The 17,625-nt window shown below is 40.5% G+C and overlaps 1 protein-coding gene across 1 annotated transcript in view; it reads left to right on the plus strand.

Annotated features, from left to right (window-relative positions):
- Positions 1 to 17,625, plus strand: part of nrap (nebulin-related anchoring protein) — a 74,581-nt gene that overhangs the window by 56,293 nt on the left and 663 nt on the right. Inside the window, 17 exon segments of the mRNA XM_052027930.1 lie at positions 1,136 to 1,165; positions 1,167 to 1,235; positions 2,884 to 3,006; positions 3,084 to 3,120; positions 3,123 to 3,164; positions 3,167 to 3,183; positions 4,684 to 4,737; positions 4,740 to 4,787; positions 4,789 to 4,858; positions 4,861 to 4,893; positions 4,896 to 4,996; positions 9,388 to 9,492; positions 10,250 to 10,348; positions 13,858 to 13,962; positions 14,941 to 15,048; positions 15,556 to 15,867; positions 16,481 to 16,633. Coding sequence (XP_051883890.1) covers positions 1,136 to 1,165; positions 1,167 to 1,235; positions 2,884 to 3,006; positions 3,084 to 3,120; positions 3,123 to 3,164; positions 3,167 to 3,183; positions 4,684 to 4,737; positions 4,740 to 4,787; positions 4,789 to 4,858; positions 4,861 to 4,893; positions 4,896 to 4,996; positions 9,388 to 9,492; positions 10,250 to 10,348; positions 13,858 to 13,962; positions 14,941 to 15,048; positions 15,556 to 15,867; positions 16,481 to 16,633 — 1,506 coding nt within the window.

Raw genomic sequence — 17,625 nt, forward strand, 5'->3', positions numbered from 1 at the left:
TGAAAAGCAGGACCACAAGGGTAGTAATCTCTGGATTTCTGCCTGTGCCACGCGCTAGTGAGGGTAAGAATAGATTGATTTGGCAGATGAATGTGTGGCTGAGGAGTTGGTTCAGGGGGCAGGGTTTCAGATTTGTGGATCATTGGGATTTCTTCTGGGGAAGGTACGGCCTGTACAAAAGGGACGGGTTACACCTGAACTGAAGGGGGATCAATATTCTTGCAGGCAGGTTTGCTAGAGCTGTTGGGGAGGGTTTAAACTAGTTTGGCAGGGGGATGGGAACCCAAGTGATAGGTCAGAGGTTGGTGCATTTAGTGTACAAATAGATGCAGCATGTAGAAAGACTGTGATGAAGGGTAAGCAGTTGATTGAGAATAGTTAAGCATTCAAACATGTCTCACTTCTCATCTAAATTCAAAAGTTTGGTGCAAGTCCTGGCCCATGACTCGATCCAGACAATACTAATGATTTACACTTGAATGACAAGAGTCATTCAAATAGTTCTAAATGGCTGACACTAATGACTAAATACAGGAATACCAGCCCCAAAAGAGTATCGACCAAGATACTTGCTGTTAAACTGGAAATGATACAGTATGAATTATGTGCCTTATTGCCTTCCAGCATGGATACATCTGGGATTTATATAGGTTGCGACACAACAGGTGTAACTTTCTGATGCCATCAGCATTGACACTTTAGTACTTTTTAGATGGTGTGGATGGTGACAAGAATGTAGTTGGAAGGTGTCGGTGCCCATACACACCTTTCTCCAAGGCTCTGTGTAGTAACAACGAAACAAATCTCATCCCCTTCTGGAGAACGATTATAGTACCCTCAGTGGGCATATTACCACCTGGGCATGACCATGGAAATTAACTGCCCTGTCCTTTTGCCATCCTTTAGTTCTACCCCTTTATAAATTCCAGCAGGAACAAGTGGCATATCTGTGTGCTGGGGATATTGTTGGACCGTGATGTTTAGTATATTAATCGATGAATATTATATTTTTCTGAATGATGGCCATGTAAAAATAGATAATCTCTTTAGTCCAGCACTGAGCTTACATAATGGGGGAGAATAGAATGAAATGGTTAAGAAGGAGTAATGCTTTCTTTTATTGTATCATTCGCAGAAAAATTACCGACAGCATCCGCATTCACTAACGGTTTACGCAAGTGACAGATTCGCCTGATCTGATTCATGCGAAACTCAGTAACATCATTGCCAATGAGGTTAGTTGATTTCTAGAATTCAGTAGAATCTCACTGTGGGGAACACCACTCAGAATTAATTTGCAAATTCAATAGAACACTCAATGCACGACATTATGGGAGTTGGGATGGGGTTGGTGTACTTTCTTCCTCTTCCTCAGTCCCTTTGGGAATGAAGATGACTTGCTTTCACTCTGGTTTTGTGTGTTCTGAGGAAATAGTGAAGCCAAAGTGGGAACCCCAACTTCTTCCACAGAAGGGTAGGAGCTGGCTGATGGGGCGAGTGGGTGGGTAGTTTTATGTGGTGAAGCTCTCCTTTTGGTTCTTATGCAGATCTTCTGTGTGCTCCCTCAAAGGTTCTCCATGCCATCCTGAAGCTCCATGTTTGCCTTGAACCAGTCATGGGGCCAGAGATCCTGAGGATTTGAGGGATATTGAACTTTTATAAGGAAGCTTAGAGTGCATCCTTGAATGATTTTCTCTGTCCAACTGGCAGTCCACTCCTGTGACAGATCACAGAATAGAGTACCTGTTTTGGAAGTCTGGAGTTGGGCATGCAAATGACAGTTGTGAGCGTAACGAGGGCTTCATGCTGGGGATGTTGGCTAGGGAACCAACGGTGACGTTAGTTTGTTTGTCCTTCTAGTGATACTTGAGTCAATGCCATTGATTTTTCAATATTAGGATTGACCATACAGTGACCAGAAAATTCAGGATGTGCTCTTATTTTCTACCAGTGTTTCATATTTGGTTTTCAGTTCAGGGTGAACTGGAGGCATGTGTAGTGATGGTTCTGTGAACCCTTGGTCCTGGGATTTGTGAGTAACAGGGCAGTTCTGGGAGCAGGATGCATTGGGAATAGGATCTAGACATTTTTCAGCACTGAGGGTTGATCTGGGGATCTTAGAGTGGGAAAGGTTATAGCAGGTGGGGTTGGAATCTACAAGCAGCAGGGATGAGTTTACAGGCCACTGGAGGTATCCAAGTCTGGCAACATTGAGGTTCCTGGCCTCTGACTGCATTGAAATGAAGTAACTAAGAGATGCAGAGATAGTGGGCTGGAGATTGGGCAGAAATCTGGCCTAGGAAATAAAGTTTGTCAACAGGAAGACATGACACATTCAGGACTTCTAATAATCAGTTTATTTATAGTGGCACAGCTTGTAGTCAGTTTTCGACTTATTTGATAATTATCTAATATGTTGGTGTAAACATATTAATCATCTTGTATTCCTTGAAGGTATGTAATTTATTTTGTGATACAAGATCTCCTTGATCTCTGCTACTTTCTCTGTCGCTCTGTCTCTCTCTTTGATTTGATCTATGACAACCCTTGTTTCAGTTTCTGTGATTCTGCTGCTTTGGGGACCAATTTCTCTCATGCATTTGTGCTTTAACAGGCATAGTATGTGATGGGTTGTGCAATGTGCCAACATCCATTTATATTGTGAGCCACTGCTGCAGACGTCAGTGGTGCCATAGGCTTAAGCACCACTGAATCCACACATCCATCCTTCTCCATCTTGTGTTGGAACTATTTGCATTTGCTTCTGGATGCTAGGTGTTAAACAGCTACCATTAAACTCTTAAAAGGGCATGTTGAGTGAAAGTTGCTAGATAATGCATGGACATGGTGTACAAATAACTATTTACATTATTTGCCTTCCAGCGCTTGTACAAAGCTGCAGGAGAAGATGCACGACATCATTACACTGCAATTGTTAGTTCACCTGAATATATTCGGGCAAGGGTTAATTCAGCAAATCTCAGTGAGGTAAAATTCTTCTCCTTAGTAGTCAGTCGATTTTCTTTAAGCTTTTATTTTTTAAGTACATAACCAGCATTAAATTCTGCCCCTCTGCAGGTGAGTATAAACAATCATGGCTGAACCAGCGAGCTCTCGGATACAATTGACCCTGGAAGCCATTCCTTTCCAGAGTGCGAAAGCATCCAGAAAATAGCAAGTGATGTAAGAGGAAAGCTTATCAGATTCATGCGTAAAATGTATTTACTAATTTTGCATGTAATGCATTTACATAATCCGTGTTTGTGGGTATTTGCAGTCAAGGAACAGTGGGATGAAAACTTCATGGTGTTCGCTGAATGGACATAATATCAGCTGTGTGACCCTCAAACAATATGGCTGTTGTCTGAACAAATGCAAGATCATCCAGTTAGAGAGAGGGGAAGATAGTCGGTCCATTTGGCATGGTCAGAGTTAGGTAGGGTTGTGGGACAAGCTACAACAACAGGCCGATTTTGTGGAGCCCTTGGAACATTCCCTGCTCCTCCTGATCTTACCAAAATCTTCAAAAGAAACTTGAAGCTGTCTTTTGGGAGAGTTCAGTGGCAAATTCTCTTGAGGCCTGAAGAAAGAGCAACCAGCTTTCTTTGCTAATACTTCTGCTTTTCTCCTTCAAAGTTAGAGTCGAACAAGGACCACTCTAGTTTATTGGCTTCAAAGACAGCCTCTTGGCTACTTTGGCTAGAAGTGGTTATCAACCACTTAAACACTCGCTGAAGTGTTGATTCAGGAGGCCAAACATGCCCATATTGTCATTACCAGATTTCTAGAAATCACTTTTTAGGCTTGAGGTGAGCGGTCAGTCACTGGAATCTCCCTCGGTTATACTCCTAATGACGGAAACATTTAAATACGTTAACAACTTAATAGATTAAACATAAGTATTTGTTTTTTTAGTTTAATTTAGTAAGTTGTAATTGACCTACCTTAAGTGATATAGAACATTTATTATGTTTAATATTCAGTTTTCATCATTACATCTATAAAAGGGTGACTGAAATGTTATAAATTTTGGTTGTATTAATTCTGTGTTCAGTGGCTATGATGTGAAATGTTAATATTGTTGCTGCAAAGAAATATTTAGTTGGCAATTTGTGGTAAGTGTCGAACGAATGGTTCCAACTGTTCATTTCATTCACACTCTGTGCCAAACCATGCACAAGAACAAAGTTAAGGGTGGAAAAGAAGTCAAGATTAATAGAGAGAAAGGTAAGAGACAAAAAGAAAACGCTAAAAAAAATTCAGTCATCAATTAACATTTTAAGACATAATGGTTCTAAAAGTTAGTTTTCACGACCAGAGAATAGCTCACAAGTGATTAGAGATAACCACACTGTTGAAATAACACTGGAACAAAGAGCCCTCACTTTCTCAGTAGTGTAAAAGCAGAAAATTGCAGATGCTGGAAATAAAAACAGAAAATGCAGGAGATACTCTGCAGGTCAGGCAGCATCTGTGGAGGGAGAAACAGAGTCAATATTCCAGGTCAGTTTAGAGCGAATGTATCTTGTAATTACAGATGTTTCTTGGAGAGATGTAGAAGCTTCTGGAGGCAGAGGGAAATTCGCACATCAACTTCCTGATTTCCTCTCTTTAATGCACATAGGTTGTTGATGAAATTTGTAGTAATTTTTCACCAGATTTTTGACCTATTCATTTTTTCAGTATCAATACAAGAATGCTTTTGTCAGGGAGAGGGGAAAAACATATCGGTGCCAAGAAGCATACTAGATGACCCCAACATGCTGCACTGCATGCAAGTCGGCCAAGTTACAGAGCGACAAACTGTACAAGAAAGAATCGCCAAGAAACCGGACTCAGTTTCACTTATCAATGGACATGTGAACCTGGTGCATGCTCGGAATGCCCAGGCTTTGGCAGTGACTTGGGTTACAAGAAGTTGTTTCATTCTTATACAGTGCTGCCAAATGACATGAAGACACAATTGGCAAAGAAAGCATATAATCAGCAGAGTGAGGTGAGTCTACAAATGGATTTTAACACAGTTTGGTATATTTGTTATAAATTGGGCTGATGATTTGCTTTTGCCTGATTTATTATGTCATTAAGTCATTCAGCACAGAAGAAATGCCATGTCGACCTGTCCCTACATTAATCCTATTTTCCAGCACTTAGCTCATAACTTTCTATGATTTGGTGATTCAAGTGCTCATCTGGATACTTATTAAATGTTGTAAGAGTTTCTGCCTCCACCATTCTCTCAGGAAGTGTGTTCCAGCTTACAACCACCCCTGATTAAGAACATAGAACAGTATAGCACAAGAACAGGCCATTCGGCCTATGATATTGTGCCAATCTAATTAAGCTAACGATACCTAATACACTAATCCTTCCTGCCTGCACATGGTCCATATGCCTCCATTCTCTGTATGTTCATGTATCTAAGAGCCTTTATATACATCTATTGAATCTGCCTCCCCACCACCCCTGGCAGCGCATTCCAGGCACTCACCGCTCTCTGTGTGTAAAAAAAAAACTTGCCCCGCACATCTCCTTTGAACTTTACCCCTCTCACCTTAAATGCATGCCCTCTAGTATTAGGCATTTCAACCCTGGGAGAAAGATACCGACTGCCTACTCTAAATATGCCTCTCTTAACTTTATAAACTTCTATCAGGTCTCCCTTCAGTGTCTACTGCTCCAGAGAAAACAACCCTAGTTTGTCCAACCTCTCCTTATAGCACCTGCCCTTTAATCCAGGCAGCATCCTGGTAGACCTCTTCTGTACCCTCTCCAAAGCCTCCACATCCTTTCTATAATGGGGCGACCAGAATTGAAAGCAGTATTCCACATGTGGCCTAACTAGGGTTTTATAAAGCTGCAACATAACTTCCTGACTATTGAACTCAGTGCCTTGACTAATAAGGACATGCATACCATACACCCTAACAATTTGTGAGGCCGTTTTCAGGAAGCAATTAACTTGGACCCTAAGATCTCTCTGTACATCAGTGTTGCTAAGGGCCCTACCATTAACTGTGTACTTTACATTTGATCACTCAAAGTGCCACACCTCACATTTGTTTGGATTATACTCCATCTGCCATTTCTCTGCCCCTATCTGCAACTGATCTGTATCCGCTGTATCCTTTGGCAATCTTCTACACTATCCACAATGCCACTAATCTTTGTATCACCTGCAAACTTACTAACCCGCCCATCCGCTTTTTCATCCAAGTTATTTATATATCACAAACAGCAAAGGTGCAAGTCCGGATTTCTGCAGAACACCACTAGTCATGGACCTCTAACCAGAGTGTGACCCATTGACCACTACCCTCTGTCTTCTATGGGCAAGCCAGTTCTGAATCCAAATGGCCAAGTCACCATGGATCCCATGCATCTTAATCTTCTGGATGAGCCTACCATGAGGGATCTTGTTGAATGCCTTACTAAAAATAAATTCTTTCTTAAATCCCCTCTAAACCTCCTACTTATTACATGAAACCTGTCTGATTTTGGATACTTTCACTATGGAGAAAATCTTCTTGCTATCTACTCTATCTATGGCCCTTATAATTTTGTATACCTCAATCAGGTTCACCCTCAGCATCCAATGTTCCAAGGAAAATAACCCCAGCCTATTTAGTCTATCTTCTTACCTGTAATGCTCTATCACAGGCAACATCCTGGTGAATTTCCTCTGCATCTCTCCAGTGCAATCATGTCCTTCCTATAGTGTGGTAACCAGTACTGCACACAATGGTTCAGCTGTGCCCTAACTATGTTTTCTGAAGTTGGACAAGAAACGTTCTTCTCTTATATTCTGTGCCCCAGCTAATGAAGACTAGCAGCTCAAATGCCTTATCTACCTATGCAGCCACCTTCAGAGATCCTTGAACTTGTACAGCAAGGTCCTTCTGTTCCTTACTCCTCTATAGGGTCCTGCTTTTACTTGAGTACATCCCTATCCTTATTAGTATTCTCAAAATGTATCACTTCACACTTGTCAGGATTATATTCCACTTGCCATTGTTTTACCCATCTTACCAACTCTTCGTATCATCCTGCGCCCTAATACCACCCTCTTCACTATCAACAACATCAGCAATTTTTGTATCACCTATAAACTTGACACTCACCAACTTTTATCGATGCGCCATAGAAAGCATCCTATCTGGATGCCTCACGTCTTGGTATGGTAACTGCTCTGCCCGGGGCCACAAGAAACTGCAGAGAGTTGTGGACACAGCTCAGCACATCACAGACACCAACCTCCCCTCCACGGACTCTGTCTATACTTCTCATTGCCTCGGTAAAGCAGCCAGCATAATTAAAGATCCCACCCACCCTGGACATTCTCTCTTCTCCCCTCTCCCATCAGGTGGAAGATACAAAAGTCTGAAAGCATGTACCACCAGGCTCAAGGACAGTTTCTATCCTGCTGTTATAAGACTATTGAATGGTTCCCTAATACGATAAGATGGACTCGATCTCACAATCTACCTTGTTATGACCTTGCACCTTATTGTCTACCTGCACTGCACTTTCTCTGTAGCTGTGACACTTTACACTGCATTGTGTATTGTTTTACCTTGTACTACCTCAATGCGCTGTGTAATGAATTGATTTATATGGATGGTATGCAAGACAAGATTTTCACTGTATAAGTGTCAATAACATTCCAACCCCAACTTACTAATCATACCTCCTATATTCACATCCAGATCATTAATGTGTGTAACAAGCAGTAAGAGTCCCAGCACTGAACCCTTTGCAAACCTGCCTTTTATCCAATGGGCTCTAACTCTTGAAACCATCTCTTATATAGGACCTTATCAAAAGCCTTGCTAAGGACCATTTAGACTACAATCAACCACTTTGCCCTCATCAAAAAATTATTGGTGGTGCTGGCCAATTTCATCTCTAAAGTGATTTCAAAACGTGGAATCTATATTGGCACTATTGTTGAGAGGGTGCTGGGACCAGATTTAGTGCAGGAGCCTTCTGCCAATATTAACCTGAACATCAGCTGAAGCTAGAGCATTGTGAAAGGCATACCCAACGATGAGCACTATTGAGCCAGCAGAATTGATGATCTGTGACAAAATCTAAACTCAGTGCAGCTTTTCAAACTCAGTGCTGTCTAATGTCAGGATTTCAAAACTAAAGATTAAAACATGAGAGTTGAGAACTAATTCACCTAAAACATTGCTAGACCTTCCATTTGTTCTATATATGGAATGTGAGCAATTGAGCAATTTTGAGCCTTGTAACCTTCCTTCGGAAGTACTTGAGCCAATAGCTTGATGTGCTTCCTTGAATTAATTCATTTTTCACGTCTCTCTAATTTTCTCCCCACAGGGCAGTCAGGTGCTTTGTGCAAGGACTATTGCCAGTAGGTTTTATCACACATTGTGGCCATTTTGAACAGTTAGACCTAATAGTGCATTTCGTTGATTATGATGATAATGGTTTAAAAAGAATGTTTTACATGAAAATGAAGAAAATTTGCTGGGATTTATTCCGACTGGTCTGTCTGGCCATTGACAGGTTTGAGGGTGTTGCCAGGACTAAAGGCCCTGAGTTATAGGGAGAGGCTGAGCAGGCTAGCACTTCATCCTTGGAACGTAGAAGACTGAGGGGTGACCTTGTAGAGGCATATAAAATCACGAGAGGCATAGGTAGGGTGAATTCAGACAGACTTTTTCCCACAGTCGGGGAATCAAGCATTGGAGGGCATGGGTTTAAGGTGAGAGGGGAAAGATTTAATAGGAACCCAAGGGGCAAATTTTTCATGCAGAACGTGGTACATATATGGAATGAGCTGCTAGAGGAATTGGGTGAGGCAGGTACAATAACAACACTTAGAAGACATTTGGACAGGTACATGGATAGGAAATGTTTAGATTGATATGGGCCAAATACGGCAAATGGGACTAGCTTAGATGGGCATCTTGGTCGGCATGGACGAGTTGGGATGAAAGGCCTGTTTCTGTGCTGTATGGCTCTATGACAGTATTAAGTAATTGTTTCCTAGTACCGTACATCTTCAGATCTTGGTGATATTTCTTCAAGGGCTGTGTGGGAACAGAGATATTCTGGAGTTTGACATTAAAAAGAGTGGGATAGAGTTTTTAAGGTGATGGATTGTACACGGCAGATGGAAGGAATTAATTTCATATTTACTTTATTTTGTGTTCATTCTACAGTTATGTACTGTTGTGAATCTTCTTCTAATTGAGATTCCTATAATGTGGCAACATATTTTCTCTATCTGAAGCATTGCTGAATTTGCACGATGATTTTTTTATCTCTAATTTAATTTCTCTCTTGTTTTCCACAACTGCTTGCTGTTTATATTGCATGCATCGTAAATTAATACATGCTTCTCTCTAATTTCTATAGATACAGTATAAGTCTGATCTAAGCTTTCTCAGAGGTGTTGCATGGATGACCCAGGGTTCTCCACAGATTGAGGCAGTGAAGAAGGCTGGCGAACTTATCAGTGAGGTAATCATTTATCATCCATGCTATTGAAGGTTGTTGAAAATGGCTTTTCCAAGTCCTAACTCTGCTGGATTTCAACTGGATTTCAGGCAGACGTGAGGTGGAGGCTTCCTCCTTACTGAACACCATTACTGCCTGGAATCTTCCCATGAATTAAGCTGCTCTAGAAAACTTGTCAAAGTGAGCAGCAGTTCAGTTAGACAGGTGCAACGCTATCCCAGATTTCTGACGAGTCGAAAACTGTAGAAGTCTTTCGACGATCATGATAGATCAGATGGAATAATGTATTCCCGCTCAACATTTTATACTTTGAATCTTGTGGCAAAGTATTTGTCTTACTTAAGAAAATTGTAATTAAATAATTGGTCATGACATGAACCGAGTCTGCTTCTTTAGCTTTTCCTAAAAGGAATATAGTGAATTAACATACTAAACGTACATTAATATTTCCATATGAAATTCATCTTTGTAGCCCCTGAATAAGGCCTTTAGCCAGTGTTAATTTGCTCTTCTGGTCATTTAGTGATGTCTGGTCTCCTTAGCAGAATTAGTTGGTATATTTATCAGGAAAAGACTCTCACTGATAGAAGGGACACATGAAGATTAATATCACACTACCAATACATTATAAACATCCTTGAGCAGAAGTGACACTCCTAGAACAGATATGGGGGAAGAGAGTCTGAATCCATTAGGTACTTAGTATTTTTTTATTTTCAACATTATATTTAATTAAATGTTCCATTTCTTTGTTCTACAGAAAAAGTACAGACAGCATCCTGATACCTTGAAGTTTACAAGTGTGACTGATTCTGCAGACATCACCCATGCTAAGACAAGCTACCTGCAATGCAGCGATGTATGTTAAGGGAGGGATTTGAAGTATCCTTTCATGTGGCAATAATGTTTTAGTGCTGCATCCAATTTTCCCCTTCAGATCTGTGATAGAATTTCTGCACCAGAATAAGTGAATGTAGTTTGATGGAAAGGCAATAATTAATTCAGAGAACATACCTCTATCTCCGTTTCCTTTGACTGTAGTATCGAAAGCAAATAGAAATCTATTGTAATTTTAGCAAATTCACTGATTTTCTTGCAGGAGTGGGGAGCAGAATAGAGGCAAAGGAAAGATGTGCTGTCAAACTTGATCTGCTAGTGGCCGAATAGTAATTATCGCTTCAATGGTCCTGTCCCCAAGTGGGTGAATCAAAAAAAATTATAAGCCAGCCAAGCAAAAGCTTCCCCTTAGTACAAGTCTGGGTTGTGAGTTATGCTGCCTAGTACGGTAGTAATGATATTCAATCCATCAGTAGGTGGCAGGTTTACAGTTTATTCTTAGATTGGTGGGGAGGTTGGGGGAAGGGGAGACATCATTCTGTTGTTATTGCTCTTCCTGATTTATGAAACTTGGAACTTAGTCCAGGTCACCCCCAGCTAACATATTGCTACCCAGAGATTAACTCTGAATAAAATTGGACATTAATACAAGCGTGCTGGAAATCAGAGATAAAAGTCAGATTTCAATGTAGAAACAAATGGAGTTACCATTTCAGGTCAAGGACATTCTCCTAGCAACTGCCTTCTTCCTTCTGGTCCTCTTGTTCCCATTGTTCTTCAAGTTTGCCTTATGGTCTGTGGGTTCCAGGTTTCTTTCCTGCTTTTCCTCTGGCTCTGGTTGCTGTCCTTGGTTTGCTTGGCTGTACAGTGTGTAGCTGGACCCAATCTCGAGATAAGGGGTAAGATACTTAGGACTCAGATGAGGAGAAATTTCTTCTCTCAGAAGGTGGCAATCCCTGTGGAATTCTCTATTACGGGAAGACGTTGCTGAATATATTTAAGATAGATAGATATCAACGCATCAAGGGGTGTTGGGAGAGAATGGATCAGCTACGATTGTATTGAATGGGAGAGCAGGATTGAAGGGCTGAATGGCCTACTCTTTCTTCTATGTTTCTGTGCAATAGTAAGTCCCTGCACATGTGTGATAAGTACTGCAATAGGCCCCTAGATTGATGTAGGTGTCTTCCACTATGACCATGCTATTTATGTGGCTCTCATTGCGTCTGCACTCAGCTGCTATGGTCGTAGAGCAGCACTGGTGTGAGCAGCCATGGAAGTAGAGAGTAGCCCTCATCCACCAGGATTTATCCTTCTGGCAGTGTTGTTTCTCTCAGAGGTCCAGTGGTGTGGGCATCTTTAGAATGAAGGAGTCTGTGTGCTTTCTGGGAACATGGCGTTCATCATGAGACGATTATTCTTATGGACCACGGCAAGCTGCACATTGAGGTAGTGGAAACCCCTCCTGTTGATGAAAAGATCCAGTTTGTTAATAGGAGCTCATGAATGGAGTCAATGGCGGCCTGTACTCTGGGAAGCCATCAATCCTGGGAAATTCCAATGCGTAAGATCCCACCTGTTTCTCACTGAAATCAAAGCAGATGAAATAATTTAGTTTGTTAATAAAATGCTTCAGTGACCTTTCTGATGCAACATTGAGCGGCAAATTGGGAGACACAGCCGAGATCTGGTGTATCCACTTGGAACGATGCTGTGGTGAGGAAGTTGAGCAACAATATGATCTTGACTTACACAGGGAGAGCAATCCAGCATCAGATATGGCCGAAGATCCTCCCAAGCATTTCAAGTACCTCAGTGACAACAGCCTTGGAAACCCTGAGCTGTGAATGCATCAGGAAAGTCCAGGCAGGATGTGGCGTCTCTAGGCTCAGGTTCTTTGTTGATAGGCCTCCTGCCATGAGGAGCCCAATCTATCTTACTTGGCCAGCCCGAGTCATAACAGCATCTTTGGTAGTGGAGTGCTGCTTGCTGTGTGTGGAATGAGTACCTCAGCAGGCAACTACTGGAGAAACCACTCTTTGTTAGTGGGCACAAACTTCATGGAGTTGGAAAGTGTTTGAGAAGCAGCAGTCAGCTCTGAATCTGTGTAGTTGGGTCACCTAGAGTCTAAATAGGGTCCCCATTTAAATTGTGTGAAGAGCATCCTGTTAGCAACATGTGCTTTTGGACTGTTGCAGAACAACTATAATGCGGAGCCTTGAGCTCCAGTTTATCTTGGTACAGGCAGAAATGTGGGGTGTATGATTACTGACATTATTTATTGCAGGCCTCCTGCTGGATAAGGTCAGGGTCACTAATAAAGCTCTTGCAAAGAAGTGCTTTGTCCAGATTCACAACAAACATAATTTTAACCAGAAATGATCCTAGAGGAAAAGTGAATCCTGCATGGTTAATGCCTAAAAGGTGTGTCCTACTTGATCCAGTTTCTAGGCTTTAGATCTTGAATGTGTGGTTACCATTCACTAGATAAGTTATTTATTAAGCCATGACCAGGCTGAACTGTTGTGGTATAGTGTACTGGTTTTGTTGCATCCACAGCTCTCTTTGGTAGGGTTTTGCATAAATGTAAAATTAAAACCTGACCCAACCTGATCACGGCAAGCTGAATCTGACTCAAGCCTCACACTTGCGCTTTTTTTCCCACACACTGTCCTGACCCAACCATGCCTTAAATATAACAATCTCACAGACGCTGTTAATCTGTCTGAAGAAGAAGAACAGAGGACAGATGTGGTAATATTAAGGAAATCACCCAGACCTGCACAACCCAACCTGAACTGAGCCCGAATGTTGTATCAGAATGTACAGGCAGCCCAGCCCAGCCCAGATTTGACACACATAATTGAGGCCTGTGGGGCTTGGGTTGGGATGATAGGTCTAACCTTCGGTGCTTAATTAATTTCTTCCAGTTGTTTAAGCAAAGGTAAAGTCCAGTTCTATCACAGTGATCTGTTTCTGATATTTATTGTACAGATGAAATAACATACAATTTGTATTTTTTTGAGAGCTACGAAAGAATGTTCTAGACTTAAAGCATTAATATAAGTTAACAAAGAGCCAACTTTCCAAATGTAGATAGTATGCTATAAGTTTCCAAATGTTTACTAATCACAGTAGCAAACAATTACAATCTTTATATGATATTACAACAACCTTGTTTTAACTTTATAATAGTTTAACGTATTTTGCTATATTGCTGTCTTTTGTCTCTTATTCAGTGCTGGCCAGGTCTAAATATAATCAATAGAAAGTAAAATGATTGAATATTCAGTTACTGGTATCTTGCATCAGTCAAGAAAAATAATAAGTATTCCTATAATTTTACAGTATGTATTACAAACCTTGTAAGGTAAATGAGGTACATATCCATTTGGTCAGTTTTTCATCCAGTCAAATATCGATTTGCTTTGGTCTTTGCTGATCAACAATATGCTAATGGCAACTGCACTCTCACTTGGGAGAAAATTGAGTTTGAGGTGAGATTTAATTTAATGGTGCGTTGTGTTTCAGAGATTGTACCGATCCAGATATGCGCAGACTATGCATAGATCTACAATACCACCTGACCACCCTGATTTCTTGCGAGCACGAATCAATGCCTACAACATCAGTGATGTAAGTTGTTGGACTGAGTATTAGCTTCTCACATAATTAAATTTAATTAGTAGTTTTCTTCTTCTAGAGGACTACAACATGGCTGCTGCTGATTATATTATATATTTAGTAAAAGTTTGCAACCCATTATGTGGGAAAAACGCGGGTAAATGGGATTAGCTTAGATGGGCATCTTGGTCAGCATGGATGAGTTGGGCTGAAGGGCCTGTTTCTGTGATGTGTGACTCAGTGACATTCCATTGTTTCAATTTGTCCATGCCAACACTGCCAATTATAGTGAGCTATGACTTATTGCAAATATTTCTGCCTTTGGGTCAAAAGGTGGAGGGTTTGAACTTTGGTCAGGCAGTCCTGACAAGTGAAATCATCGCCAGTGGTGGGTATGTGTGTCCACATTTATATTGTATAAGTTGTGGGGCCATAAAATGCTCATTCCATATGGAATGAACCATACTATTAGCACACAAAGATGATTGCTGTGGCCTGATTGATTCTTAATCAGTGTGAAAATATGAAAACAACAATACCTATCTATGCATGAGAAGAGCTGAATTAGAAAAATGAACAACTGCTAGATGATTGAAGTGCAAGTTTTTATTTAATAAGAAGCTCTTTATAATATTAACACTGTTAACTTCACAGCAGCATTTATTTTAGGTGGCAGTGAGTTTTTAATATGTACTTGAAGTGAATGGAAATTGTTATAGACAGTCAATTTTGTGGATTATTGTCTGCCATTGATGTTCAACATTACTTTGCTGGATTCCTGAATTCAGCTCAAATGCTGTAAGAAGGCAACAAGAAGATGCCTGCTGCTCTTTTACAGGAACAGCCATCCAAGACCAACCTTGTGCACATCCTGCTATTCGTTCAGGGTTTTGGTGGGGAACTGGGAATGCTATCTCCAATGTGGTAAGGAGAACCAGATGTGAGAGAACTCCTATTGCAGAAAATGAATTGTTGTTTTTAATATTACAGAAAGCTTACAAGACATCTTGGGAACAGACAAGGGCACTGGGTTATGACCTTAGGTTGGATGCTATTCCCTTCCAGACAGCCAAAGCATCCAGGGAAATAGCCAGCGATGTAAGAACCAATATTTTCGGGCAAAATGTAAAGTCTCTGTCTAAATATTTGAGCCCAATTTACATCTACTGTTTTTGTTATATAGTAATTGATATCTACATTTTACTTGCTTGAAGATATGAAAAACTAGAGGCTTCTTATTGTCTGTAACACAAAAGTTTAATGAGATCCAATCCATAAAAAAGTCTGCTACCTTTTACAATTTATAAAAATTGCTTAGATTTTACTGTGCAACGTTTTGGATCAATGTAACTGAATACATTACATTTTTGGAATTGTTTTCACATAATGTACACAAATAATATTGATGGTTTGTGCTTGCCTTTTATAAAAGAATAATTACTATCAGTCATAAAGTTTAAATGTAGATTTTAATGATTGCTTAGGATGGGTAACATAGTGATGATTGATAAAACAATTTTGACATAATAAAATTGTAAGCTTGGTCTTTACAGCATTAGAAGTGTGTAAATACATCTGGTTTAAAAAGCTTTCTTTTCCTGGTAGTACAAATACAAGCAGGCATTTGTGCGAGAGAGGGGCCAACAGATAGGCTGCCGCACTGTTGAAGATGATAGAAAAATGAAGCATTTCCTGGCTGCCAGCAGACTGCAGAGTGCCAATGAATACAAGAGACAATTTGAGGAGGGCAAATCCAAGTATCGAATACACGTGGACCAGCCTGGTTTTGTACAAGCTAAAAGAAGTCAGGAGCAAGCCAGTAATATTAACTACAGGCAGCACTTGCATCAATGGACATGTGACCCAGAGCAACTAAATGTGAAGCATGCTCGAGAAGCTTACAAACTACAAAGTGATGTAAGTAATGGCAATTGTTTTCTTAAACAATCTTGCACATAAGTTTGAACAGATAGTGTGAGCTTTTTGCAAGGACAAGTGGAAAGCAGCTTAGTATATGTGCTTTCCACACAACTGATGGAAGAGTGGCTCAGATATAACCATGTAGTGACATGGCAAATTTGTTCTTTTTGAATGCATTTACTATGTCACAGTGTATAGGAACCCGAGCAATTCTTCTAGTCCTAGACTGGAAGTGGTGAGGCAAGGAATTTGTTCACAATACAGATGAGAAAGATAGGAATGTCCCAAGCCCAGCATTCATGTCCTTGGACAAAGGGCAACAATGACAGAGTCCTGGTAATTGGGTTCCCTCACCGCTTTCTTAATGAGAAATAACCCAAGAGAATATAAAAGAAGGGCAACATAACTGGAAAATGTGATTGAACTATATGAAGGCACTAATTAACAAATTCAGCATGTCTGCTGAAGCCAAAAGTCTCCCCACTAACTACTGTAAGTCAGTGCTCTGGTTTAAGATGTTGAAAAGTGCTTTTTATATCCTGGGTGATTCTGGGGCAAAGTGACCAGGAGGTTTCTCATTCCTGCTCATTGACAGTAGATGTTTTCCTAGGTTGCATACAAATCTGACCTTAACTGGACTCGTGGGATTGGTTGGACACCGCCAGGTTATCATAAAGTTGAACTGGTCAGGCGTGCTGCTAACCTGTCCTGTGCACAAGGGCTGGACCCTCAGGATGCTGCCATTCAGTTTGAGCAGTTCATGGTGAGTAGTGTTACGTAAGGGCATGTGACGAGTTATTGTATCAGTCAATTATTATTGATTATAATACACCCATCAAACCAACATCATCATCAGTATAGAAAGGCAAAAAACTGCAGATGCTGGAAATCTGAAATAAAACCATAAAATGCTAGAAAGGTCTGGCAGCAAGTGTAGAAAGAGAGACAGAGTTAACGTTTCAGTTTGGCCTAGAATGTAAACTCCACAGATGCTGTCTGACCGCTGAGTGTTCCCAGCATTTTCTGTTACTAATGTCATAAGTATAGATATAATCATTCTCATCCACAGTTATCAACCATGAAATTGCCATAAGCAAAACCCACCATGATATTGGCCAGGAATAACTGTGTACTGCTCCTGTTCCTTTAACTCCACAAAATGTGCTTTAAAAATTATCGTATGGTGATGTGGAGCATGAGGAACTTAGTGAAATTTCTCTGCCTTTATAATGTTAGACAACCAGATTTTGCAGCACATAAACTCTTGAAGAATATTCTTTTTGTCTGATGTATTGGTGGTTTCCTTGCTTTGATGAAACAACTTAAACTTTGAATCTGTGCATCAATAGCATAGGATCATTAAAGGCACTTTACATATTGAAAGCGTATAAGTGAACCAGAAGAAATATGATCTAAATTTAAACAGTATGTTCCCCGAGTAACATAGGGTGTGATAAGAAATGAGTTCACCAAATATAAAGCTTTAATATGACAGCCACAGTCAAATTGAAAGCATCAGGGAATGTAGGAATATCATACTTACATTCAACATCTGATGTCAAATGAAGATCTTAATAAATGGCAGATTCAGGTTAAACTGCATTTAAGCATTCGGAGTTTTACTGACCTAGATCTATTCCAGCAAGGATCAATGCATTTGGGTATCGCCAGGTTATCATAAAGCATTAAAACTGGAACTTCAGGAAGCATTCTGGTGGGTAGTTTGCTTGTATTTCAAAAAGCTCAATGAATGAC

This window comes from Pristis pectinata, chromosome 12, assembly GCF_009764475.1.
Source record: "Pristis pectinata isolate sPriPec2 chromosome 12, sPriPec2.1.pri, whole genome shotgun sequence".
Lineage (NCBI taxonomy): Eukaryota > Metazoa > Chordata > Chondrichthyes > Rhinopristiformes > Pristidae > Pristis > Pristis pectinata.